The following is a 27,372-nucleotide window of genomic DNA, read 5'->3' on the forward strand; positions in this document are numbered from 1 at the left end:
AAAGTATACGAACAAAAACAAATGCTCAAAACACATTGTTGCAACAACAAAAAAAACACGTAAAAATCAGTGTGTTTAGTCAGAGGGCGGAACATTTATATGTTACAAAAATAACTTGAAAGATGCAAAAATTGACGAGCAAGAGGGTCAAAGGTGTAAACGACTGGAGAGAACCAGCAGGGCATAGTCGAGCAATGTGACAGTTCCTAAAAATAAAAGTGGTGCATAATAAAGCATTTCTAATGGGCTTAGTGTCGGTGAGTCTAATAAGATGCAAGAACATAAACGATGATTTCTGTGAATGAGTCGATGACACAATCTGGTAAGACCCTTAGAAGTGTTACATCGCACATGTTTTCTTCTCTACTATTTTTTAAAGTCGGTGTATTCATTTTTTGAGAGTCAAAAATAAATAATACAATAAATAATTACAAAATGCAACGGCTCCAAACACTGCCAAGAAACAGAAAATAGCAACGATAGGTGTACTTTTGGTGGGTCGACAAATGGAACCAGGCTTTTAAAGATTTCATGAACTAGTTACTATGTCTGCGACCCACTTTGGCTTAGTTAACGATACTGAAACGTGAAGAAATTATTGGAAAGACCCCTTTCCACGGTCACAGCAAACACAGCATGCATACAAGCTCTATGCACAGGTGTGCTACAACAGCATGCAAGAATATAAGAGTTTCAGCTCAAGTTATCTTTGGAAGAAAACCTGAAATAACGTCACCTGTCAAAAAGTCACCAATCGGTGCCTCTATTAAGGAAAGTAGAAAACTAGAAAAGAGAGAGAAGATACAGTTTTCAGGTAAGGTCAGAGTGCAGTGAAAGCAGAAATGTAGGTTCAAGGAGCTTGAGTACAACATTGCAGAAATAAACAGTGTATGTTGCTATTCCTCTAATTTCCAGTAGAGGGGGCACCTCTACAGTAAATCAGAAAAAGCTTCAAACTATATATTGAGCAACAAGCACTGCAGAAACTGGAGTCACAAGATATCAGCGGCTACCAACAGGCTCGCTCCTCCCATGGCCACAAGTCACTTGAATCACCCAGTCAAACTCAATTCAAAATACAGGGGTCCGAAAGCACTTCGCTACCCAATTACAAATAAACGTATCACCAGCGCTTTAAAACCATGAAAGCAATGAAATCAGACAATTTATTTGATTCTACTTTGTTTCTATTTTAATTACCCTACAGTATGCCTTTGATGCACGTCGGCGTTAAAAGCGCTTCTCTGCAAATGTTTACAAAAGCACGTGCAACGGTTCACGACATTGATGATACGATCAGAGGATTGTGAACGGTAAGGTGCTTCGAAGCCCTATCTGGAAACTGCTACAGCATGTGTTTAAGTGGGACAATCACACTGCTCCGGCCTGTACAGCGCATGCTCTATCTATGTTAGAATTCCTGTGCATGTGTGACCCTGCAGTCCCAGACCTGTGTGTGCAGGAAGCTCCCATCGCTGTTACATGTGCCGTACATACGGGTTGCAGGGGCTAGCACTGACTCTGCCAGCACTGCAAGTGTCCTATGTATGTGATGGAAGCTGGCACTTTCACTCAAGTTGCCCGCTCAATGCGTAAACATTATGTGCAGCTACTCCTCAAGCTGTACCTGTTCTGTGTGAGAGAAAACATTTTTATCACACAAACTCAACGTGACCGCGTTGTCAGTGCGAGGGGCGTGTGTAATTACCTAGGTACGCTGCTCTCATGCTTTCACAGTGCTTGGGTAGCTCAGGGTAGTGCTGCTAACGTCTGCCAATCATGTGTATCTCAGTGGAGGAGAACCAAGATTTTAACACATCATGTGCGAGGGATTCTGCGGTTACCCAAGTGCTACGTTTTACTCAGGAGTTATTTGTGCAACAGTGGCCTTGCAGAGTTGCTGAGGGGCACAATTATTTACAGCACAGCCGACGTGACCAATGTGGACTAGCTACAGGTCACAGATATACGTTGATCTATCACCAGGCTTATGAGGAGTATAGTACTACAGGTGTAGAGGCGGGTCTCCATGGCCATGTGTGGGACTTTCTGAACAAGGAAATGGAAGTTATTTGTGTCAACCAATCAATCAATCTGGAATTTGTAAAGTGCACTACTCATCCGTGAGGGTCTCAAGGCGTGGGCGGGCTGGGGGAGGGGAGGTCCGAAGGGGTGCTGCTACTGTTCGAACAGCCAGGTCTTGAGAAGTTTCCTGAAGGTCAGGAGGTCTTTGGTCTGGCGCAGGTGGGTGGGAAGAGTATTCCACATTTTGGTGGTGAGGTGTGAGAATGATCTACTGCCGGTTGTAGTTCTGCAGATGCGTGGGACGGTTGCGAGGGCAAGGTCGGCGGAGCAGAGATGTTGGGTCGGGGTGTAGAAGGAGAGCCGTCTGTTGAGGTATTCTGGTCCGGTGTTGTGCAGTGCTTTGTGAGCATGGGTGAGGAGTCTGGATGTGATTCTCTTGTTGACTGGGAGCCAGTGCAAGTTTTGCAGGTGGTCTGTGATGTGGCAGTGGTGGGGGATGTTCACGATGAGGCGTGCAGAGGCGTTCTGGATGCTTTGCAGCCTCTTCTGGAGTTTGGCCATGGTTCCTGCGTAGAGGGCATTGCCGTAGTCCAGTTTGCCGCTTACGAGGGCTTGGGTGACTGTTCTTCTGGTTTCAGTGGGTGTTCATTTGTAGATCTTTCGGAGCATGCGGAGGGTGCTGAAGCAGAAGATGGCGTTGACTTGCTGGGTCATGGATAATGAGGAGTCCAAGATGAATCCTAGGTTGCATGAATGGTCGGTGGGAGTTGGAGCGGCTCCGAGTGTGGCAGGCCACCAGCAGTCATCCCATGTGGAGGGGGTGAAGCCGAAGATGAGGACTTCTGTCTTGTCGGAATTGAGTTTCAGGCAGCTGCTCTTCATCCATTCGGCGATGGCCTTCATTCCTTCGTGGAGGTTGGTCTTGGCGGAGTCCTTGGTGAGGGAGAGGATTAGCATCGGTGTCGTCAGCGTATGAGATGATGTTGAGGTTGTGGGATCGGGCGATGTTAGCAAGCGGGGCCATGTAGACATTAAAGAGGGTCGGGCTGAGGGACGAACCCTGGGGTACACCGCAGATGATTTTAGTGGCCTCCGAGCAGAATGGGGGAGGCGGACTCTCTGTGTTCTGCCGGTGAGATAAGAGGTGACCCAGTCCAGGGCTCTGTCGCAGATTCCTGCATTGTTGAGGCGTGAGCGTAGGGTGTGGTGGCAGACGGTGTTAAACACAGCCGAGAGGTCCAGGAGGATGAGGGCCGCGGTTTCGCCGTTGTCCAGTATGGTTCTGATGTCGTCGGTGGCGGCGATGAGGGCAGTTTTGGTACTGTGATTGCTGCAGAATCCGGATTGGGAAGGGTCCAGGGTGCAGTTCTCCTCGAGGAAGCAGGTTAGTTGTATGTTGACAGCCTTCTCAATTACTTCTGCCGGGAAGGGGAGCAGGGAGATAGGCCAGAAGTTCTTGAGGCCCTTTGGGTCCGCCTTGGGTTTTTTGAGGAGGGCGTTGATCTCGGCGTGTTTCCAGCTCCCCAGAAAGGTGGTGGACTCGAAGGAGCTGTTGAAGATCTTCCGTAGTTGGGGTGCGATGACGGAGCTTGCTTTGTTGAGGATGTGGTGAAGGCAGGGGTCAGATGGAGAGCCGGAGTGGATGATGTTCATGATTTTGATGGTGTTGTTGACGGGGGTCCAGGAGAGCAGGTGGTGGGTCGGAGGTGAATCTGTGGTGTTGGTGGTTGCCGGGGGGGTGAGGGGATCTGGGTGCTGAAGCTGTTGTGGATGTCTGCAATCTTGATGTGGATGTAGGAGGATAGGGAGTCACAGAGGTCTTGGGATGGTGGGATGTCGTTGGCTTAGGAGCTAGGATTGGAGAGTTCCTTCATGACGCTGAAGAGCTTCTTGTGGCTGTGGGTGTTGTTCTTGATTCGGTCTTTGAAGGAGGTTCTCTTGGCGGCTCAGATGAGTTGGTGGTGTCTGCGGATGGTGTTTTTGAAGGGTGTGTGATTGTACAGAGTCTGATCTTGGCGCCACTTTCTTTCAAGTCTTCGCCAGGTTTGCTTAGATTCGTGGAGGTTGGCAGTAAACCAGAAGGCCTTTCTGTCGGTGTGTCTGATGGAGGGATTCTTGATTGGGGCAAGAGTACTGGCAGAGGTGTTGACCCATTGTCTGAAGTTGCGGGGAAATTCAGTGTTGGTGGTGTCGATGGGTGGCTTCCTGGAGAGGGTCGCAATAAGTTGGTCTTCTGTGACCTTGCTCCAACTGCAGTGGGGGATCTGTTGTGGGTGGTGGTGTGTTGTGGGTTTCTTGAAGGAGAAGTGGATGCAGCGGTGGTCTGTCTAGTGGAGTTCGGTGGTGTGGCTGAAGGTGACATGATTGCTGGTGGAAAAAATAGGGTCGAGTGTGTGTGACGAGCTGTTTGAGGCAGCGGTTGGAGAGGTTGTCGAGCAGGGTGGCGGTGTTGTTGTCATTGGTGTTCTCAAGGTGGAAGTTTAGGTCTCTGAGGAGTATGTAGTCAGTGGATGGGAGAGCATGCGTGCTGATGACATCGGTGATGGAGTCGCTGAACTGCTGTCGGGGGCCCTGAAGATAAGGGTCCCTCGGAGGGTGGTGTTTGGGTCAGTGTGGATCTGTAAGTGCAGGTGTTCGGCAGTGCTGAGGGTGTCTTCGGTGCTGGTCGTGATCCTGAGGGTGTTCTTGTGGACGATGCCGATGCCTCCTCCTGGTTTGTTGGAGCGGTCCCTGCAGGTGATCTTGTAGCCGTCCAGAAAGGCTATGGCGATGTCAGGCGCTGAGTAGGGGTTCATCTAGGTCTCGGTCAGGAAGGCAATGTCGAGAGACCCTAGGGATTAAAAAGTCATCTCTTGCCACAGGGAGCCAGTAAAGCGACCAGAGATTAGAGAAAATATGGTCGTATTCATGGAGTTTCAGAAGAGAAGGCATATCATCACTGCAAGTTACACCACGGAGAACAGGAGAGCCAAGCAGAGGCTGCTACAATGAGTGTGTCTACATAAGATTTAGGCACTGACCCAGTCACTGTGTCAGGGAAAAGAAGATATCTTAGAAGGGACAAGTGGATGATCCAATAGAAGAAGATCTGGCTGATCTATGGTGAAGAGAGCAAGAGGGAGGGATGGCATTGAGGCAGAAACGAAGGATTTGCATTTTGGGGAAAAAGGAGGAATTCCAGAAAACAGCAATGAATAAGGATTGGGACCTTTGCTTCAGTTAACCAGTTTGCATCGCAAAATGAGCAAACCTTTCATGCAGTGGCAAGCAGGGTGAATGGAAGACCTAGAAAGACAGAGTCTAAGTGGAACCAGTTTGTTACCTGAGTACATCTGAATTAGGAAAAGAGATGGTTAAGGAAGAGGAGCTAGACAAGAGCCTTGGGGTCTCCACAGTAGGCATCTAGATCTGGCCCTAGCCAAATGAAAAATGAGCTCTGCTTTCAGCTAGTCCATGTTATGACATTGTACATTACCCTATCCTGGAGGGCTTGAATGGCATTAACTGGCAGTAATGGCTCTATGCCACGTGCACCACTGTTGAATGATGAGCTGCGTTTTATGGTGTAGAAACCAACCATTATTGGGCCAAGGCATCATGCAGCGTATGGAAGAACATAAAAACAGATTGTGAGAGTATTAATCCTTGAAAGAGCACTGGTTCCTCTTACATTACAGGAGAGGGCAGCATCCTCGCAACTGTCTACATGCAGTCATCCAGGAAGGACGTAGAAAACATGACGCAGTGTTAGGTTGTTGCAGCTTCTAAACTGTGTTCAACTGAAGTTGTGTGATTGATTTGTCTCACAGCCCTAAGGTCAGCAGGATAATGAAAGGCGGTTGGTTTGCATAGTAGAGGTGAGTCAGTCTGCATGGGATCCACTTTTCACAGGTGCAGATGATTTCATGACAGATGGGGGTACCTCTACGAATCCCCGCATGTACACTACTGAGCCACCTACAGATATTCCTTCACACAGTAGATGATGGATACTCCTTACTTCATTGTTGCTGGTGAGCAGGCATTCTATGGCACAGCTGATGGGAAGGCACTGCTTGCTACAGTACCAGATGGATGAGCATTCTGGGTAAATCAATTGAAGGATATGTATTCGCTGACAGTTACAAATGGATAAGCATTAGGTGGTGACGTTGCTGATGGACAGACATTCTGCAGCACCAATACTGATGGGTAAGCCAACGGTGTGCGCTTACTGATGGGTGTGCTTTCTGAAACTGGTAGATGGATATTCTGTAGCATACTAACTAAGGGCAAGCCCTCTGCGACACCGAAGCTAATGGATAAGCATTTTACAGAACAAGCTAGACAGGCTGATTTCAGCAGCACTATGGTATGCATGAACTCTGGGCACTTTAACTCTGACGAACATGCTTATTTGTAAGAGATTCCTATACACCTTACACTATCTTCTACTCATTAGTGCCAGCAAATCTTGATGTGTGGCCACAGTAACTCTGATGGTCTAGCAGTGTCACTAGTATTTCGGTTGGAATCTTAAATATAATTCACATGATCCATGTTAAGTATTATAATTCCGTACTAGCCACATACTATCTAAGCTGAGAATGGTGGACCAGTGTAATAGATCTATTCCAGCCCATTGTCCAGTATACGTGAACCTTAGTAAATTTAATGTACATCTAACTTTACAGTCTGTGTTATCATGTGCAATGGTCTCACATTCAGTAAGATGTAGGTGATTGATGGGCACAAGTCTAGCTGTCCATACTGACCTAGAAGAACATAGTTGAGTTGCTGACATTTTTCAGAAGACAAAAATACTCAGATTTCAATGAGCTTTACGTTAGATAGATACACCATGCATTGCTTTACAATGTGATATGTTAGCATCAGCAGCAGCAACTGTGATTCTGGCCTCCAAGAGGTAAGTAGTTATCAATGTTTTACAATGACTCCGGTCCCTCAGATCGCTCTCATGATACTCATGAAGGAGCAGTAAGACGCTCTAGATCTTTTGCAGGGTTGGCCGGGGTACTTGGTGCTTACATTTATGGGGGCCTGGAGGACATATTGACACGGGATACCGAGGAGAGTCGTGTGTGTATAGTGAGGTTTGGGGTTGGAAAGAGAAGGATGAGGGGATGGTGAATTCTGATTGGACAGTGAAAGGAGAGGGCGGATGCCACACAGCTAAAAGACAAACTTTGGATTCGGAGGACAGATGTCTAGGTGTGAAGACTATTGACTGCAAAATACTTTGTCCGTGATGCAAAATAACTTACATTTATCCTAGAAACCTAACAGGGAGGTCGAAGTAATGCAGTACTGCTGTTGGGTCACTGGCAAATAAAATACAACCATGTCACAAGCCACATCTTTGCACTAACCTTTAACAATTCATCTTCACCAGCATCGGGAAATTTCTCATGGAGGGAATTCTTCAGCACTTTGGCGATGTATCGCATGGCATACCTGGAGAGAGAGACATAATAGGGAGACAGCTTTACCTAACAGGTAGTCAAACACAGAGACTGAGGTTTTTTGGAGAAACACCCCTGAAAGAGCCTTATCGAGAAATACAAACTACCCTTGTTAGTCCCATTTTGTGCATACCACCCATACACTTACGGAATTTTATCCACTGAGGTGAGGATTGCTGAAAGGAACTTGTCTGTCACTGTCCGCATGTTTTTGACGGAAGCATCCAGCCGTGTTCTCACCTCTTCATGAGCCAATGCTTGTTCTGGGGTGACATCATAAGGTAGTTTACTGAGGAAAAAATAAACAAATTCATCAGATCTCCCTCATGATGCAATCGCAAGGGAACTGGGCAAGGAGGTTGTTCAAGGGTCCACGCTGTCCTTTGTATATGTACATTCTACACATACCATCAACAAGCAGCTAAAACAATGTATGGCATCCAATGGGAAAATTAGCCTTTGTGATTGTCAATGATGTCCTGCCTACACTGACAATTCTCAGCATTCAGACATGAAACGAAACGAAAACATGAATGCATTCATTGCCTTTGGAGTGGATTTAGAGAGGTCATTACAATAACTCACTCGGAGTTACATTGGAATTGCTGCTAAATATTACTTACCAAACACCGTAGTATTCTTTCAGTTTTAATTAAAATGCAAAAAAGACAACTAAAAGAAACTTGCCTTAAAGGGAGAATTGTCATAACCAGGTGTCAAGGAGGAAACACAATACACCTTGAAGAAAAGAGATTGGTTTGAATCATGGGTGGGCTGCGACCACAGAAACAACAGGAGTGGGGGGATTCTAATAAAAAACACACTTCAAAGGCAGGAAATTCTGTCAGTCTGCTCGAAAGCTCGATACAAGGGGGGACTTGATACCAAAAATAGGGCACTGGGGCGGGACTGGTGGAATCTGCGGCTATATCTGGAAACAATTGCAAAGATATGAATCCTTTTGAAAAAGGGCGTAGGGCATGCCTGATGGTAAAGAAAATGACAAAAAAACAAGAGGTGATGTGGTGAAATCAGTTTAATTTTTACTGTTCACAAATGAAAACCAATTTAAAGTATATTTATTCCAGCACACTTAGTTTTTCCAAATTGTCAGTAAGCAACTTATTCAGATAATTTTTTATATACAACCTGGTCTCTTTTTTCGAAGACCAACGGCCCGATGTAAATAGTGGGTGCAAATTGCACACCGGCATTTTGTGAACAACCTACCATTTTGCAAATATGTAAAAGAAATTCCATGCAGCTTCTTTGCAGATTTGCTACTTATGCACATATGCAGCGACTCTTCACTTTTGTGGATGTCATGCTATTCTGTAACACCAGCACCCACATATTTTTTTTAAACTTCATGGGTGATGTTTATATAGTGAAGACCCAGCACAGATGACCGATTTCCAAAGAGCAGGTTATCACATGCTGGTTCAGATGCACTCCAGACGTTTATAAAGTAAACAAATAAAAGAAAAATGCATATAAAACCTGCCTTCGACCTTTACCTACACTGTATTATTTTATTGACTGTGCTCTTTATCACAAAGGAAACAAAGGAGGCAGATTACAATGCACGGAGTGCACACCATCCTTCCCTGCAAAAAGAACTGCTGGTATGAAGCAGAAATTTCAAAACTAGAGGGAGGTAGGAGAACACTCTATTAATATAAATGAGGAAGAGAGGTGGTGTCAGTGCTTAATTTGTAAATAAAAACGTGCCAGTGCCCAAAGCCCCCCTCTTAAACACGAGGTTGCTGCATTTAAATGTGCAAACAGGGAATACTGAGGCAGCTAATCCTGAAGCCATCTCGGGCCTCTTCAGTCCTTTTACAGTCACTCCCTGCACCTTCAGGTCACTCTTGCAGCTTTCTCCCATTGTGACGCTTTTTTGTTTTTGTCTTCCTCTGTCTTTCCCATATGTGTCTTTTGCTCGCAGCAAATGCTTGAGGCAGAAGACTAAGCGCCGGCCCTCAAAAATAAGTGCTGGTGCTCAGCACCGGAAACAACAAGCACAAATTAAGCACTGGGTGGAGGGTATTCAGGCGATGAGGGTGACAAGCATGAATGGAATAAGCGAGGAGGGCAAAGTATAGCAAAGGCGGTGAGTGCAGTGATGAGAGGAGGCAGCTTAGTTCTAGCATGAAGGAAGATGACAACAAAAAGACAACTCAAGGCAGTTTCACCATACCTGGCTTCCCCAGTTTGAGACTCCATCTGGTTGACCCAGGATTTGTAAATATCGACAGGATCCGTTTTAATGTTGAGTGACTTGTCGTCCATGATCTCCTTCACACCAGGTCCCAAGATCTGTCTCAGGGCATTCTGGCCACGGGCACCACGGTTGAAACTGACCACCATCTTAATAACCGTGGGGTTTCCTTTGACGATCTCCTGAAGCTCATCTACCTTAGATCTGATGAAAGAGGGCAAACAATATTGTGGAAAAGGTGCATAACAAGTAGACAACCACATTGATTTCAAGGTGATAAGGACAAAAGGGTCTTTTACAAATGCAAATGTATAGTTTTGTATTAAAGTTTCTAAATCAGGCCCTACCTGTAGTTCAAGATCGGTATTCCATGGTAGTAATCTTACCAGTGAAAGGGTCCTGCACTGGCAAGACTGCAGTCTACGCAAATACTACCCCAACAATTTTATATTTTAAATAACAAGGAAAAGTAAGAGGAACTGCAGAACAAAAATCACAATTAATCATTACAATAAATGCTTAGGTTCTCATTGTCATGTACGAGTGAAAAATGATGCACTAAAATCGAATCCAGAATGAGAGTTACTGTAAAGTCCTGTAATTAGCAAGGGCGCTATTACCAGACTGTCAAGAGTTCTCACCCTGGGAATGAGGAATAAATGCAGGAAACAAAGATTGCACATATTTCCACACAATTTCCATCACACAACTGACTTTTCTCCAGACAGATTCTGTCTGATTTTCACAAAGGAGGTATTCCTAGCAAAAAAAAAACTGACTTAAGTTTAAACTCCCATTTTGCGATCATTTGAATAGAACTTAGGGCCAAATGTAGATTTTGGCAGACAGCAAAGGTGCCAGAGTACCCTGTCCGATAAACCATTGGTTTGTCCGCCTCATTGAAATACGGGCAGGCCTTATGTATTCTACTGAGTAAGCCGTCATTGCCTCAGTTGATGGAAAACGTCCTTTGATGGCCCATTGGACTAGGGTCTGGCCTAGGAAGGCCATTACACTGCCCACCCTATTTTGGGCAGACGGTGTGCAGTCTTTTTGTCTTTCGAACACCAAATACAAAAAATTTAAAAACACCTTGTGTTGAGGGACTGAAAAAATTAAAAGAAAAATGACTCCCACAACCTGGGATTTTTGTTGCTGTTGTGAAACAAACTCTTGAGTTTGTTTCTGAAAAACAAAAAAAGTTTAATGTTTAGTGACTGGCCATCAAAACTGACAGCGGCTGTTCACCAAACGTTTTATACATTGAAAGGTAAGCACCGTGATGGTGGTTCACTTCAATGTAGACTGCTGGGCCAGGAGTAATATCTAAATCTGATGAACAGTCGTCCGCTAGGATAGCAGAGGTAATTTCCTCCGCCATCCTGATGGACATGGTATAAACCATCAAACACTAGCCTTTAGCCTCCAAATAATGCTTTTGTAGACAACCTTATGAAGTATGCACCTAATAACATCAGCTCAGTCTGGGACTTCCCAGCAAAGTACTCTGTATTATGTACATATGCAGATTTGAATTAGTGGCTTGTAATTGACAGTCTGCATTCTCAATAATGGGAGTTCAAACCTTCGAATACAAATAATGGATTATGTGTAAGCTGCACGATTCTCTTTATCTCAGGTCTACATCACCCCAAAACAGTGAAAGATAGTTCCAAGACTTGCAGGATTGGCCTGAAGTTCAAACTAGCTCCTTTATCCGGTCTTTCAATAGCAAGACACAAAATATGTGTATATGAGTGCTTGTCTGTATTTTACATTAGGCTGCAAGATCAGGAAAGTGAGGGAAGACCAGCTTTCATTTTAATTATTTTTGAATCGTTCAAATGTATGTACGGTAAAATTCTGCGGGTGTATAGGTAACATATCATGTTTAAAGAAGCTTTTGTTTTGCATTGCACAGAAATAAACACCTGAAAGAATAATAGTCGGATTAATACAACCTCCTTGTGTTATTATGTGGAGAAGCATGAGCTGTTCTATCTACCGAAGATCTAATGCAAGATTAGGATGGCATTAGGCATCACGAGAACTGCCTAGACCATGGAGGGTGCACATCTGCCAACTCGTGATCTCAGCATGTCTCAAGGTGTGACTAAACACAAACAAAGCAGGTTATGTTACTTCAGGATAATTATAACAAAGGAACAGAGTAACAGGTGACTCAATGGGCAAATGTCACCTAAACCACCTTTCTACTTAAAAAGTCCAGAACATACTTGATCTCCTCCTGAAGGGCTGTCTTGAAAAGCCTCAGGAGCAGGTACTCTTCTCTCTGATTGGAGGCGTAGTTATACAGCGTAAAAATGACGGAGTCCATGAACTTGGTGGATTTGTTCTGAGGCATCTGGAAAATGAGCTTGGCTAAGTACGTTGGGTTTGTCTGTAACAGAGAAAAGATAACAAGGTTTAAATTAGGAACCGCGTGTGGACATTTTTTAGTAAAAAGGATTATTGAAGTTAAATCCTTCTATTTAAAAAGACTCATACCACATAGAAAGTGGATTGACGGTTTACATACAAGGTCAATTTAAGAAAGCAGCTTGGGAAACAGCCAATCAAATCTGCTGCAAAAGGAAAATGGGACAACAGAGAAAAGCCCAAATAGGCACATACTGAACGGGTGCTTTCACCTGAAGGAGGTAGAAAAGATGCTGGTATGCCTCAAGCTTTTCTCTCTTTTCTTTGCTCAGAGCCTTCAGTCCACCCTTCTGCTTGTTTAGGGCCATCATATCAGACAACTGTTCCTTGTTTTTCTTTGTCAACTTTTTACTGTGTGAGACAACTTCCTGTAACAGATAACAGCAACTAACATTATAGAAGGCTAATTGAACTCCCAAATTAATAACAGGTGCAATGTTTAAAAGGGGCACACCTTTTAAGTGTACTACACCCTCATTGTATAGCAATAACCATACGTATTCTGGAGTTATGAGGTCAGAGTCACCTTTATCCATACAAATAACATTTATTAATATAAAAACATAGTTTCACATTTCAGATTCTTTGATTTACAAAAAGATGGCACTGCGTTCTAGGATCTTCAAACCTAGTCATTGGGAGGATAACTACCGTTTATTTGCAACCCCAAATGTGCAGTAACATTCTTTTGTTCCAATACAATCATAATTAAAATATCCTTTCTCACTGTCACAGAATGTAACAAGATGATTTGATTCCCAGTTGAGTCCATAAACATGCGTGGCTCGTGACTGTATTTAGTCCATTTCCCAAACAATCTATCACTCTGCAAACAGCTTCACATATCAACAACTCAACTGTCCCCTTTGGCATGCTGACAGTTTCTACTACTTTCCTATCTATAATTAAAAAAACATACTGCAGTAATCTCGTTTTAGATCTTAAGAAACAGTTGTCCAAAAGACAAATGAAGGAATAGGTTGCTAAGCCTGCATTGGAGACATAGATGCATCTCTGAAAGGGGTGGATAAATAACATTTACTAATGTACTAGAAATAGCAAAACATTGACAAAATAACAGTGATTGTATATTCAATGTTACACTGCCATGAGTAAGATGTAACCACATATGCGTACATGTTATATAGGTGAAACACCAAATAACGAGGCCATATCCAATAAATATTGTATTGAGAAAGAAAAAGCATCAACTCAACCATATGTAGTGTGGCGCATCCCTAAAAGCTACACGGGGACTCATAGAAGGGAAATGAATGAAAAAGGTGAAAAACCATATATAAAACAATTCAACTTACTGGGGTAATATCAAACATGAGGATGAGCAAAAATGGTAACACTCACCATCTTAATACTCAATGTCTTTTGCTTTTTTGGACAGCAGACTGATTAATTTATAAAATACATTAGACTCTAATGTGTATGGCCAATTCTTTGTCACTATTCAATCCATATGGATACTTTGTATTGAGTTGAATGATGTAGTTTGACTCCAACAGTCTCGACTCCTTCTCCCGATTAACCCCTCTGATATTTCTATGAATCTTAGCAATGCCAACATATTTCAGTAAGGTGCTATTGCCTTCATATTTCAGGTGAAAGTGTCAAGCCACAGGGCAGCTGGGGGTCATTATTTCTTATAGCATGTAAATGTTCCAAAATGTGTTTTTTGACAGGCAATTTGGTAGTCCCTGCGTATTGCAGGTTACGGGGCATTCCAGGAGGTATACTATGAAATCAGATGTGTATGTGATCAGTTTAGAGATCCTTTTCATTCTACCAGTAGGTAATTTCATTTAAAACATTGGAATCTCCTAGTGTCAGACCCCGCCATAGGAAAAGAAATAGGGCAACATCCATCTATAACTTGCAGAAAACCAAAGTTTATTGGTGACATGACTGTCCACACATATTTCAATCCAGTCACGTCTGCTACCACATGGCTAAAGCCCCCTGTAGGATTTTTCATATGTGCATGCAAATATAGCACAAACAGGTGGTGTACATGATGGAATAACTCTTTTTAGGCCCTCCATGAAAGCTTTTATTACTGGTATTCGAAAAAGAGTTTGAGGTTTCAGATTTTGAAGATATGCAGCGAATGCTGCCAGATGCAGTCTTTTGAAAGTATACGCTAAATGGGATTTTTGGATATGTAAAAAAATAGCATACTAGTTGTTGTTCTGTTAGCGTACAAAAATCTATGTTCGGTGCAGCACAATAGTGTACAAAACGTTTCCATTTTGCCACGTAACCCGCTCACATGTTTGGCTGTCTGGCTTAATGTCCATTCACTCTGGTGGTAAGTTTAAGTATATACACTCTACGACTTTAGGATCCAGATCGCCAGGTTGAGCTGCTTGTTGGGAATGTTGGGAAGCTTCATGTAATGTACGAAGGACAGTTCTAATAGCATGGTGTACCAGGGCTGTCATGCCCATGTTGGTGCAATGAGGATCATTTTTAGTGACATTTGTCTTAGATTCGTGACCAGATATAGAATGGGTTAGAGAGGTGGAAAAGCTCATGAAAATATCCCTGACAAGCTCATCCACAGTGCATTGCCCTTGGATTGTGGATGTGGGTGCGAAGCTTTGGCATTTTGAGTTTTCTGCGGCAGCAAAGAGATCTATGCTTGAAGTTCCCCATCTTTGAAAGTATGCGTGTAGGACTTGAGTGTGGATTTCCCATTTCTGGGCTTGTTGCTGCGACCCCTTAGTAAGTCTGATTAGGTGCTGTCCACCCCAGGTAGGTATTGTGTTAGGAGGTAGATTCTGTTACTGATTGCCCATCTCCATATGAACTGTGCCAGTTGGGTGAGGTGCAATGAATGCGTCCCTCCTTGTTTTTATACATATTACATTGCTGTCATATTGTCTGTATGTAGCAGCACATTCTTTGTCCTTATGCTGGGTAAAAAAGCTTTGAATGCTAACTGTATGGCTAATAGCTCTAGAACACTGAATGGTAAAGTCTGCTGATGTGCTGTCCATTGTCCCTGTACGCAAATGTCTTCCATGTGAGCCTCTCACCCAATGAATGATGCATCTGTCATGATTGTCACCTGTGGGATTGGGTCCCTGGAGTCTCTCCCTTTTAGAGTGTTGTGAGCATTGCACCACTTCAGCGCTTGATGGGCCCTGGGTGAAACCAACCCTAGATCCTCTAAGTTGCCCTCTGCTTGTGACCACTGAGATGCCAGACACTCCTGTAGGAAGCATGAATCTAGTCTTGCACGTCTCTAGGAGACACATCACCATTCTGTCTGGTAGGTAACAATGAGGCTCAAAAAGAACCAGTTGGTTCTGGAGATTGAGAACTCTTTGTGGATTAGGATAAGCTTTAGCCCTGATCAAACCGAATATGGGTCTAAGTTAAGGCGGTATTTGGAGTGGCTTCAGAGGGGATTTTGTTGTCCTGAAAGCTTTTTGTTTGCTGAGAATCTTGATGAGCCGATCATCCAGGTAAGGGAAGACATGAATGTTTTCCCTTCTTAGGCTTGCTGCCACTACTGCTAAGCATTTGGTGAACATCCTTGGGGCTGTTGATACCCCAAATGGTAGAACTATGACTTCATAATCCAATCCACTTACCAAAAACCAGAGATACAGGCGATATGCAGGGTGGATCAGTGTATGGGAGTAAGCACCCTTCAGATCTAATGCTGTCATGAAGTTACCCTCCTGAAGCAGTGGTATTACATCCTGTAGTGTTCGGAAAGGACGTACAGATTGAGTGAATGCAGATGGGGGCGGAGCATTACATCATTTTTTAGCATTAAGAAGTATAGGGAGTATACTCCCCTCCCTTGGTGTTTGAATGGGACCGATTCTATGGTGCCTTTTTGGAGGAGTGCCTTTAATGTTTCTTTTAGCAGACGATGAGGGCTGAGGTGTGTTTGCGAGGTGGTGTATTTGGTGGTTGACTTTTTAGCTCTAGGCAGTATCCTTGACTGACAATGGCTAGAACCCACTGATCCAACATGACTTCTGACCACAAGTGATGGAACTGTTGCAGGATTCCTCTGACAGGTGATGTGTGATCGGATGGGGGGGATGCTGGGGAAGTCATTATTTTGAGGTAGAGGCTCACTTAGCGGGTGTTCCTTTACCCTTGCTCCTAGGTTTGAACCCACCTCTGTGGTAACCTCTCCCGACTGTTGGTGGTACTGTTGCAGCTGCTAAACATTGGGTCTCTGGGGTGCTATTCTTTGAGGCCCCTCTGCCTTGGTATCGCCACAATGTAGAAATGTGATGTAGACTACAAGACTCCCATTGATTTTGCAGTCTTCGTGTCTTTCTTATTTTTTCCAGTTGAGTATCAACATCCGGATTGAATAGGTGCTCGCCATCAAGTGGAACATTCAAGATGTGCTGCTGGACCTCTGGTTTAAATCCTGAGATGCCAGGCATGTCTATGAAGCATGACAGACTAATTGATCCCCCTCATAGTTGTATCTGCACTGTCTAGTGCACAGCGGATGGTTGCATTGGAGATCTGCCTTCCCTTGGCCACTAGATCTTCTACTCTCTGCTTTTATGGATCTTGGAGATACTGCAGGAGAGCCTCTGTAGGAAGTTGGCTCTGTATGTGCTATTTCAAAGTAAGGAATAGCATGCACAGAGTCCAAGGGTTCCCCTTAGAGGTAAAATAGTGGTAAAAATAGATAATACTAATGCTCTATTTTGTGGTAGTGTGGTCGAGCAATAGGCTTATCCAAGGAGTAGTGTTAAGCATTTGTTGTACATACACATAGACAATAAATGAGGTACACACACTCAGAGACAAATCCAGCCAATAGATTTTTGTATAGAAAAATATCTTTTCTTAGTTTATTTTAAGAACCACAGGTTCAAATTCTACATGTAATATCTCATTCGAAAGGTATTGCAGGTAAGTACTTTAGGAACTTTAAATCATAAAAATTGCATGTATACTTTTCAAGTTATTGACAAATAGCTGTTTTAAAAGTGGACACTTAGTGCAATTTTCACAGTTTCTAGGGGAGGTAAGTTTTTGTTAGTTTTACCAGGTAAGTAAGACACTTACAGGGTTCAGTTCTTGGTCCAAGGTAGCCCACCGTTGGGGGTTCAGAGCAACCCCAAAGTTACCACACCAGCAGCTCAGGGCCGGTCAGGTGCAGAGTTCAAAGTGGTGCCCAAAACACATAGGCTAGAATGGAGAGAAGGGGGTGCCCCGGTTCCGGTCTGCTTGCAGGTAAGTACCCACGTCTTCGGAGGGCAGACCAGGGGGGTTTTGTAGGGCACCGGGGGGGACACAAGTCCACACAGAAATTTCACCCTCAGCAGCGCGGGGGCGGCCGGGTGCAGTGTAGAAACAAGCGTCGGGTTTGTAATGGAAGTCAATGGGAGATCTAGGGATCTCTTCAGCGCTGCAGGCAGGCAAGGGGGGGGTTCCTCGGGGAAACCTCCACTTGATCAAGGGAGAGGGACTCCTGGGGGTCACTCCTCCAGTGAAAGTCCGGTCCTTCAGGTCCTGGGGGCTGCGGGTGCAGGGTCTCTCCCAGGTGTCGGGACTTAGGATTCAAAGAGTCGCGGTCAGGGGAAGCCTCGGGATTCCCTCTGCAGGCGGCGCTGTGGGGGTTCAGGGGGGACAGGTTTTTGTACTCACAGTCTTAGAGTAGTCCTGGGGTCCCTCCTGAGGTGTTGGATCGCCACCAGCCGAGTCGGGGTCGCCGGGTGCAGTGTTGCAAGTCTCACGCTTCTTGCGGGGAGCTTGCAGGGTTCTTTAAAGCTGCTGGAAACAAAGTTGCAGCTTTTCTTGGAGCAGGTCCGCTGTCCTCGGGAGTTTCTTGTCTTTTCGAAGCAGGGGCAGTCCTCAGAGGATGTCGAGGTCGCTGGTCCCTTTGGAAGGCGTCGCTGGAGCAGGATCTTTGGAAGGCAGGAGACAGGCCGGTGAGTTTCTGGAGCCAAGGCAGTTGTCGTCTTCTGGTCTTCCTCTGCAGGGGTTTTCAGCTAGGCAGTCCTTCTTCTTGTAGTTGCAGGAATCTAATTTTCTAGGGTTCAGGGTAGCCCTTAAATACTAAATTTAAGGGCGTGTTTAGGTCTGGGGGGTTAGTAGCCAATGGCTACTAGCCCTGAGGATGGGTACACCCTCTTTGTGCCTCCTCCCAAGGGGAGGGGGACACAATCCTAACCCTATTGGGGGAATCCTCCATCTGCAAGATGGAGGATTTCTAAAGGTCAGAGTCACCTCAGCTCAGGACACCTTAGGGGCTGTCCTGACTGGCCAGTGACTCCTCCTTGTTGCTTTCTTTGTTCCCTCCAGCCTTGCCGCCAAAAGTGGGGGCCGTGGCCGGAGGGGGCGGGCAACTCCACTAAGCTGGAGTGCCCTGCTGGGCTGTGACAAAGGGGTGAGCCTTTGAGGCTCACCGCCAGGTGTCACAGCTCCTGCCTGGGGGAGGTGTTAGCATCTCCACCCAGTGCAGGCTTTGTTACTGGCCTCAGAGTGACAAAGGCACTCTCCCCATGGGGCCAGCAACATGTCTCTGGTGTGGCAGGCTGCTGGAACTAGTCAGCCTACACAGACAGTCGGTTAAGTTTCAGGGGGCACCTCTAAGGTGCCCTCTGTGGTGTATTTTACAATAAAATGTACACTGGCATCAGTGTGCATTTATTGTGCTGAGAAGTTTGATACCAAACTTCCCAGTTTTCAGTGTAGCCATTATGGTGCTGTGGAGTTCGTGTTTGACAGACTCCCAGACCATATACTCTTATGGCTACCCTGCACTTACAATGTCTAAGGTTTTGTTTAGACACTGTAGGGGTACCATGCTCATGCACTGGTACCCTCACCTATGGTATAGTGCACCCTGCCTTAGGGCTGTAAGGCCTGCTAGAGGGGTGTCTTACCTATACTGCATAGGCAGTGAGAGGCTGGCATGGCACCCTGAGGGGAGTGCCATGTCGACTTACTCGTTTTGTCCTCACTAGCACACACAAGCTGGCAAGCAGTGTGTCTGTGCTGAGTGAGAGGTCTCCAGGGTGGCATAAGACATGCTGCAGCCCTTAGAGACCTTCCTTGGCATCAGGGCCCTTGGTACTAGAAGTACCAGTTATAAGGGACTTATCTGGATGCCAGGGTCTGCCAATTGTGGATACAAAAGTACAGGTTAGGGAAAGAACACTGGTGCTGGGGCCTGGTTAGCAGGCCTCAGCACACTTTCAATTGTAAACATAGCATCAGCAAAGGCAAAAAGTCAGGGGGCAACCATGCCAAGGAGGCATTTCCTTACACAACCCCCCCCCAAACGAAAGAGGATGAGACTAACCTTTCCCAAGAGAGTCTTCATTTTCTAAGTGGAAGAACCTGGAAAGGCCATCTGCATTGGCATGGGCAGTCCCAGGTCTGTGTTCCACTATAAAGTCCATTCCCTGTAGGGAGATGGACCACCTCAACAGTTTAGGATTTTCACCTTTCATTTGCATCAGCCATTTGAGAGGTCTGTGGTCAGTTTGAACTAGGAAGTGAGTCCCAAAGAGGTATGGTCTCAGCTTCTTCAGGGACCAAACCACAGCAAAGGCCTCCCTCTCAATGGCACTCCAACGCTGCTCCCTGGGGAGTAACCTCCTGCTAATGAAAGCAACAGGCTGGTCAAGGCCATCATCATTTGTTTGGGACAAAACTGCCCCTATCCCATGTTCAGAGGCATCAGTCTGCACAATGAACTGCTTAGAATAATCTGGAGCTTTTAGAACTGGTGCTGAGCACATTGCCTGTTTCAGGGTGTCAAAGGCCTGTTGGCATTCCACAGTCCAGTTCACTTTCTTGGGCATTTTCTTGGAGGTGAGTTCAGTGAGGGCTGTCACAATGGATCCATATCCCTTCACAAACCTCCTGTAATACCCAGTCAAGCCAAGGAATGCCCTGACTTGAGTCTGGGTTTTTGGAGCTACCCAGTCCAGAATAGTCTGGATCTTGGGTTGGAGTGGCTGAACTTGGCCTCCACCTACAAGGTGGCCCAAGTAAACCACAGTTCCCTGCCCTATCTGGCATTTGGATGCCTTGATAGAGAGGCCTGCAGATTGCAGAGCCTTCAAAACCTTCTTCAGGTGGACCAGGTGATCCTGCCAGGTGGAGCTAAAGACAGCAATATCATCAAGATAAGCTGTGCTAAAGGACTCCAAGCCATCAAGGACTTGATTCACCAACCTTTGGAAGGTGGCAGGGGCATTCTTTAAACCAAAGGGCATAACAGTAAACTGATAATGCCCATCAGGTGTGGAGAATGCTGTTTTCTCTTTTGCTCCAGGTGCCATTTTTATTTGCCAGTACCCTGCTGTCAAGTCAAAGGTACTTAAGAATTTGGCAGCACCTAATTTGTCTATGAGCTCATCAGCTCTTGGAATTGGATGAGCATCTGTCTTGGTGACAGAATTGAGCCCTCTGTAGTCCACACAAAACCTCATCTCTTTCTTTCCATCTTTGGTGTGAGGTTTGGGGACTAAGACCACTGGGCTAGCCCAGGGGCTGTCAGAGCGCTCAATTACTCCCAATTCCAGCATCTTGTGGACTTCCACCTTGATGCTTTCCTTAACATGGTCAGATTGTCTAAAGATTTTGTTCTTGACAGGCATGCTGTCTCCTGTGTCCACATCATGGGTACACAGGTGTGTCTGACCAGGGGTTAAGGAGAAGAGTTCAGGAAACTGTTGTAGGACTCTCCTACAATCAGCTTGCTGTTGGCCAGAGAGGGTGTCTGAGTAGATCACTCCATCTACTGTGCCATCTTTTGGGTCTGATGACAGAAGATCAGGGAGAGGTTCACTCTCTGCCTCCTGATCCTCATCTGTTACCATCAACAGATTCACATCAGCCCTGTCATGGAAGAGTTTAAGGCGGTTTACATGGATCACCCTCTTGGGGCTCCTGCTTGTGCCCAGGTCCACCAGATAGGTGACCTGACTCTTCCTTTCTAGCACTGGGTAAGGGCCACTCCATTTGTCCTGGAGTGCCCTGGGAGCCACAGGCTCCAGAACCCAGACTTTCTGCCCTGGTTGGAACTCAACCAGTGCAGCCTTTTGGTCATACCAAAACTTCTGGAGCTGTTGGCTGGCCTCAAGGTTTTTGGTTGCCTTTTCCATGTACTCTGCCATTCTAGAGCGAAGGCCAAGTACATAGTCCACTATGTCCTGTTTAGGCTCATGGAGAGGTCTCTCCCAGCCTTCTTTAACAAGGGCAAGTGGTCCCCTTACAGGATGACCAAACAGAAGTTAAAAGGGTGAGAATCCTACTCCCTTCTGTGGCACCTCTCTGTAAGCGAAAAGCAGACATGGCAAGAGGACATCCCATCTCCTTTTGAGCTTTTCTGGGAGCCCCATGATCATGCCTTTTAATGTCTTGTTGAATCTCTCAACCAAGCCATTAGTTTGTGGATGGTATGGTGTAGTGAATTTATAAGTCACTCCACACTCATTCCACATGTGCTTTAGGTATGCTGACATGAAGTTGGTACCTCTGTCAGACACCACCTCCTTAGGGAAACCCACTCTGGTAAAGATACCAATGAGGGCCTTGGCTACTGCAGGGGCAGTAGTCGGCCTAAGGGGAATAGCTTCAGGATACCTGGTAGCATGATCCACTACTACCAGGATATACATATTTCCTGAGGCTGTGGGAGGTTCTAGTGGACCAACTATGTCCACACCCACTCTTTCAAAGGGAACCCCCACCACTGGAAGTGGAATGAGGGGGGCCTTTGGATGCCCACCTGTCTTACCACTGGCTTGACAGGTGGGGCAGGAGAGGCAAAACTCCTTAACCATGTTGGACATATTGGGCCAGTAGAAGTGGTTGACTAACCTCTCCCACGTCTTGGTTTGTCCCAAATGTCCAGCAAGGGGAATGTCATGGGCCAATGTTAGGATGAACTTCCTGAACAGCTGAGGCACTACCACTCTCCTAGTGGCACCAGGTTTGGGGTCTCTGGCCTCAGTGTACAGGAGTCCATCTTCCCAATAGACCCTATGTGTTCCATTTTTCTTGCCTTTGGACTCTTCAGCAGCTTGCTGCCTAAGGCCTTCAAGAGAGGGACAGGTTTCTTGTCCCTTACACAGCTCCTCCCTTGAGGGTCCCCCTGGGCCTAAGAGCTCAACCTGATAAGGTTCAAGCTCCAAAGGCTCAGTTCCCTCAGAGGGCAGAACTTCTTCCTGAGAAGAGAGGTTCCCTTTCTTTTGCTGTGTTGCAGTTGGTTTCCCAACTGACTTTCCTTTCCTCTTGGTAGGCTGGGCCATTCTTCCAGACTCCAGCTCTACTTGTTCACCCTGTGCCTTGCATTGTGCTCTGGTTTTCACACACACCAGTTCAGGGATACCCAGCATTGCTGCATGGGTTTTTAGTTCTACCTCAGCCCATGCTGAGGACTCCAGGTCATTTCCAAGCAGACAGTCCACTGGGATATTTGAGGAGACCACCACCTGTTTCAGGCCATTGACCCCTCCCCATTCTAAAGTAACCATTGCCATGGGATGTACTTTTCTCTGATTGTCAGCGTTGGTGACTGTGTACGTTTTTCCAGTCAGGTATTGGCCAGGGGAAACCAGTTTCTCTGTCACCATGGTGACACTGGCACCTGTATCCCTCAGGCCCTCTATTCTAGTCCCATTAATTAAGAGTTGCTGTCTGTATTTTTGCATGTTAGGCGGCCAGACAGCTAGTGTGGCTAAATCCACCCCACCCTCAGAAACTAGAGTAGCTTCAGTGTGGACCCTGATTTGCTCTGGGCACACTGTTGATCCCACTTGGAGACTAGCCATACCAGTGTTACCTGGATGGGAGTTTGGAGTGGAACCTTTCTTGGGACAGGCCTTGTCTCCAGTTTGGTGTCCATGCTGTTTACAGCTATGACACCAGGCCTTTTTGGGATCAAAGTTTTTACCCTTGTACCCATTGTTTTGTGAAGAGGCTCTGGGCCCACCCTCCTGTGCAGGTTTTTGGGGGCCTGTAGAAGACTCTTTACTATTTTTAGTTTTGGTTGTCTCATCACCCTTCCCCTGGGGAGTCTTTGTGACCCCTTTCTTTTGGTCACCCCCTGTTGAAGTCTTGGACACCCTTGTCTTGACCCAATGGTCCGCCTTCTTTCCCAATTCTTGGGGAGAAATTGGTCCTAGGTCTACCAGATGCTGATGCAGTTTATCATTGAAACAATTACTTAACAGGTGTTCTTTCACAAATAAATTGTACAGCCCATCATAATTACTTACACCACTGCCTTGAATCCAACCATCTAGTGTTTTCACTGAGTAGTCAACAAAGTCAACCCAGGTCTGGCTCGAGGATTTTTGAGCCCCCCTGAACCTAATCCTGTACTCCTCAGTGGAGAATCCAAAGCCCTCAATCAGGGTACCCTTCATGAGGTCATAAGATTCTGCATCTTTTCCAGAGAGTGTGAGGAGTCTATCCCTACACTTTCCAGTGAACATTTCCCAAAGGAGAGCACCCCAGTGAGATCTGTTCACTTTTCTGGTTACACAAGCCCTCTCAAAAGCTGTGAACCACTTGGTGATGTCATCACCATCTTCATATTTTGTCACAATCCCTTTGGGGATTTTTAACATGTCAGGAGAATCTCTGACCCTATTTATATTGCTGCCACCATTGATGGGTCCTAGGCCCATCTCTTGTCTTTCCCTTTCTATGGCTAGGAGCTGTCTCTCTAAAGCCAATCTTTTGGCCATCCTGGCTAACAGGAGGTCATCTTCACTGAGAGCATCCTCAGTGATTTCAGAAATGTGGGACCCTCCTGTGAGGGACTCACTATTTCTGACTAACACAGTTGGAGACAGGACTTGAGGGGTCCTGTTCTCCCTATTTAGGACTGGAGGAGGGACATTGGCCTCCAAGTCACTAATTTCTTCCTCTGTGAGGTCATCATCAGAGGGGTTGGCTTTTTCAAACTCTGCCAACAGCTCCTGGAGCTGAATTTTGGTAGGTCTGGAGCCAATGGTTATTTTTTTGATATTACAGAGAGACCTTAGCTCCCTCATCTTAAGATGGAGGTAAGGTGTGGTGTCGAGTTCCACCACATTCATCTCTGTATCAGACATTATTTTGCTAAGAGTTGGAAGACTTTTTAAAGAATCTAAAACTGTTTCTAGAATCTAATTTCAAACTTTTAACAAACTTTTAAACTCTAAAAGACAATGCTAAACAGGGACTTAACACACAAGGCCCTAGCAGGACTTTTAAGAATTTAGAAAAATTTCAAATTGCAAAAATGAATTTCTAATGACAATTTTGGAATTTGTCGTGTGATCAGGTATTGGCTGAGTAGTCCAGCAAATGCAAAGTCTTGTACCCCACCGCTGATCCACCAATGTAGGAAGTTGGCTCTGTATGTGCTATTTCAAAGTAAGGAATAGCATGCACAGAGTCCAAGGGTTCCCCTTAGAGGTAAAATAGTGGTAAAAATAGATAATACTAATGCTCTATTTTGTGGTAGTGTGGTCGAGCAATAGGCTTATCCAAGGAGTAGTGTTAAGCATTTGTTGTACATACACATAGACAATAAATGAGGTACACACACTCAGAGACAAATCCAGCCAATAGATTTTTGTATAGAAAAATATCTTTTCTTAGTTTATTTTAAGAACCACAGGTTCAAATTCTACATGTAATATCTCATTCGAAAGGTATTGCAGGTAAGTACTTTAGGAACTTTAAATCATAAAAATTGCATGTATACTTTTCAAGTTATTGACAAATAGCTGTTTTAAAAGTGGACACAGTGCAATTTTCACAGTTCCTAGGGGAGGTAAGTTTTTGTTAGTTTTACCAGGTAAGTAAGACACTTACAGGGTTCAGTTCTTGGTCCAAGGTAGCCCACCGTTGGGGGTTCAGAGCAACCCCAAAGTTACCACACCAGCAGCTCAGGGCCGGTCAGGTGCAGAGTTCAAAGTGGTGCCCAAAACACATAGGCTAGAATGGAGAGAAGGGGGTGCCCCGGTTCCGGTCTGCTTGCAGGTAAGTACCCACGTCTTCGGAGGGCAGACCAGGGGGGTTTTGTAGGGCACCGGGGGGGGACACAAGTCCACACAGAAATTTCACCCTCAGCAGCGCGGGGGCGGCCGGGTGCAGTGTAGAAACAAGCGTCGGGTTTGTAATGGAAGTCAATGGGAGATCTAGGGATCTCTTCAGCGCTGCAGGCAGGCAAGGGGGGGGTTCCTCGGGGAAACCTCCACTTGATCAAGGGAGAGGGACTCCTGGGGGTCACTCCTCCAGTGAAAGTCCGGTCCTTCAGGTCCTGGGGGCTGCGGGTGCAGGGTCTCTCCCAGGTGTCGGGACTTAGGATTCAAAGAGTCGCGGTCAGGGGAAGCCTCGGGATTCCCTCTGCAGGCGGCGCTGTGGGGGTTCAGGGGGGACAGGTTTTTGTACTCACAGTCTTAGAGTAGTCCTGGGGTCCCTCCTGAGGTGTTGGATCGCCACCAGCCGAGTCGGGGTCGCCGGGTGCAGTGTTGCAAGTCTCACGCTTCTTGCGGGGAGCTTGCAGGGTTCTTTAAAGCTGCTGGAAACAAAGTTGCAGCTTTTCTTGGAGCAGGTCCGCTGTCCTCGGGAGTTTCTTGTCTTTTCGAAGCAGGGGCAGTCCTCAGAGGATGTCGAGGTCGCTGGTCCCTTTGGAAGGCGTCGCTGGAGCAGGATCTTTGGAAGGCAGGAGACAGGCCGGTGAGTTTCTGGAGCCAAGGCAGTTGTCGTCTTCTGGTCTTCCTCTGCAGGGGTTTTCAGCTAGGCAGTCCTTCTTCTTGTAGTTGCAGGAATCTAATTTTCTAGGGTTCAGGGTAGCCCTTAAATACTAAATTTAAGGGCGTGTTTAGGTCTGGGGGGTTAGTAGCCAATGGCTACTAGCCCTGAGGGTGGGTACACCCTCTTTGTGCCTCCTCCCAAGGGGAGGGGGACACAATCCTAACCCTATTGGGGGAATCCTCCATCTGCAAGATGGAGGATTTCTAAAGGTCAGAGTCACCTCAGCTCAGGACACCTTAGGGGCTGTCCTGACTGGCCAGTGACTCCTCCTTGTTGCTTTCTTTGTTCCCTCCAGCCTTGCCGCCAAAAGTGGGGGCCGTGGCCGGAGGGGGCGGGCAACTCCACTAAGCTGGAGTGCCCTGCTGGGCTGTGACAAAGGGGTGAGCCTTTGAGGCTCACCGCCAGGTGTCACAGCTCCTGCCTGGGGGAGGTGTTAGCATCTCCACCCAGTGCAGGCTTTGTTACTGGCCTCAGAGTGACAAAGGCACTCTCCCCATGGGGCCAGCAACATGTCTCTGGTGTGGCAGGCTGCTGGAACTAGTCAGCCTACACAGACAGTCGGTTAAGTTTCAGGGGGCACCTCTAAGGTGCCCTCTGTGGTGTATTTTACAATAAAATGTACACTGGCATCAGTGTGCATTTATTGTGCTGAGAAGTTTGATACCAAACTTCCCAGTTTTCAGTGTAGCCATTATGGTGCTGTGGAGTTCGTGTTTGACAGACTCCCAGACCATATACTCTTATGGCTACCCTGCACTTACAATGTCTAAGGTTTTGTTTAGACACTGTAGGGGTACCATGCTCATGCACTGGTACCCTCACCTATGGTATAGTGCACCCTGCCTTAGGGCTGTAAGGCCTGCTAGAGGGGTGTCTTACCTATACTGCATAGGCAGTGAGAGGCTGGCATGGCACCCTGAGGGGAGTGCCATGTCGACTTACTCGTTTTGTCCTCACTAGCACACACAAGCTGGCAAGCAGTGTGTCTGTGCTGAGTGAGAGGTCTCCAGGGTGGCATAAGACATGCTGCAGCCCTTAGAGACCTTCCTTGGCATCAGGGCCCTTGGTACTAGAAGTACCAGTTATAAGGGACTTATCTGGATGCCAGGGTCTGCCAATTGTGGATACAAAAGTACAGGTTAGGGAAAGAACACTGGTGCTGGGGCCTGGTTAGCAGGCCTCAGCACACTTTCAATTGTAAACATAGCATCAGCAAAGGCAAAAAGTCAGGGGGCAACCATGCCAAGGAGGCATTTCCTTACAGCCTCCATCTCAACCCACATCTCCTTGTTGTAGCATGAGAGGAGACCTACTGGGTTTGCGATCCTCCAATGGTTGGCATGGCCTGTAGCAACCCTTTTCCTGCATCGTCTATCCACTTACATTCTTTGTCAGGGGGTGCTGCATCCCCTGTCCTTTGTAGAGCAGCCCTTTTCCTCACCATAGTTA

At 46.2% G+C, this 27,372-nt stretch overlaps 1 protein-coding gene across 2 annotated transcripts in view; it reads right to left on the reverse strand.

Moving 5' to 3' along the window:
* The window catches only part of IQGAP1 (IQ motif containing GTPase activating protein 1), a 424,957-nt gene that overhangs the window by 110,716 nt on the left and 286,869 nt on the right, over positions 1 to 27,372 (reverse strand). For both annotated transcript variants that reach the window (XM_069222592.1, XM_069222593.1), the window contains 5 exons: positions 12,360 to 12,515; positions 11,946 to 12,109; positions 9,688 to 9,912; positions 7,636 to 7,776; positions 7,395 to 7,479 (listed from right to left, as the gene is read on the reverse strand). In XM_069222592.1, coding sequence (XP_069078693.1) covers positions 7,395 to 7,479; positions 7,636 to 7,776; positions 9,688 to 9,912; positions 11,946 to 12,109; positions 12,360 to 12,515 — 771 coding nt within the window. The remainder of the gene's footprint in view (positions 1 to 7,394; positions 7,480 to 7,635; positions 7,777 to 9,687; positions 9,913 to 11,945; positions 12,110 to 12,359; positions 12,516 to 27,372) is intronic.

This window comes from Pleurodeles waltl, chromosome 3_1 (assembly GCF_031143425.1).
Source record: "Pleurodeles waltl isolate 20211129_DDA chromosome 3_1, aPleWal1.hap1.20221129, whole genome shotgun sequence".
Lineage (NCBI taxonomy): Eukaryota > Metazoa > Chordata > Amphibia > Caudata > Salamandridae > Pleurodeles > Pleurodeles waltl.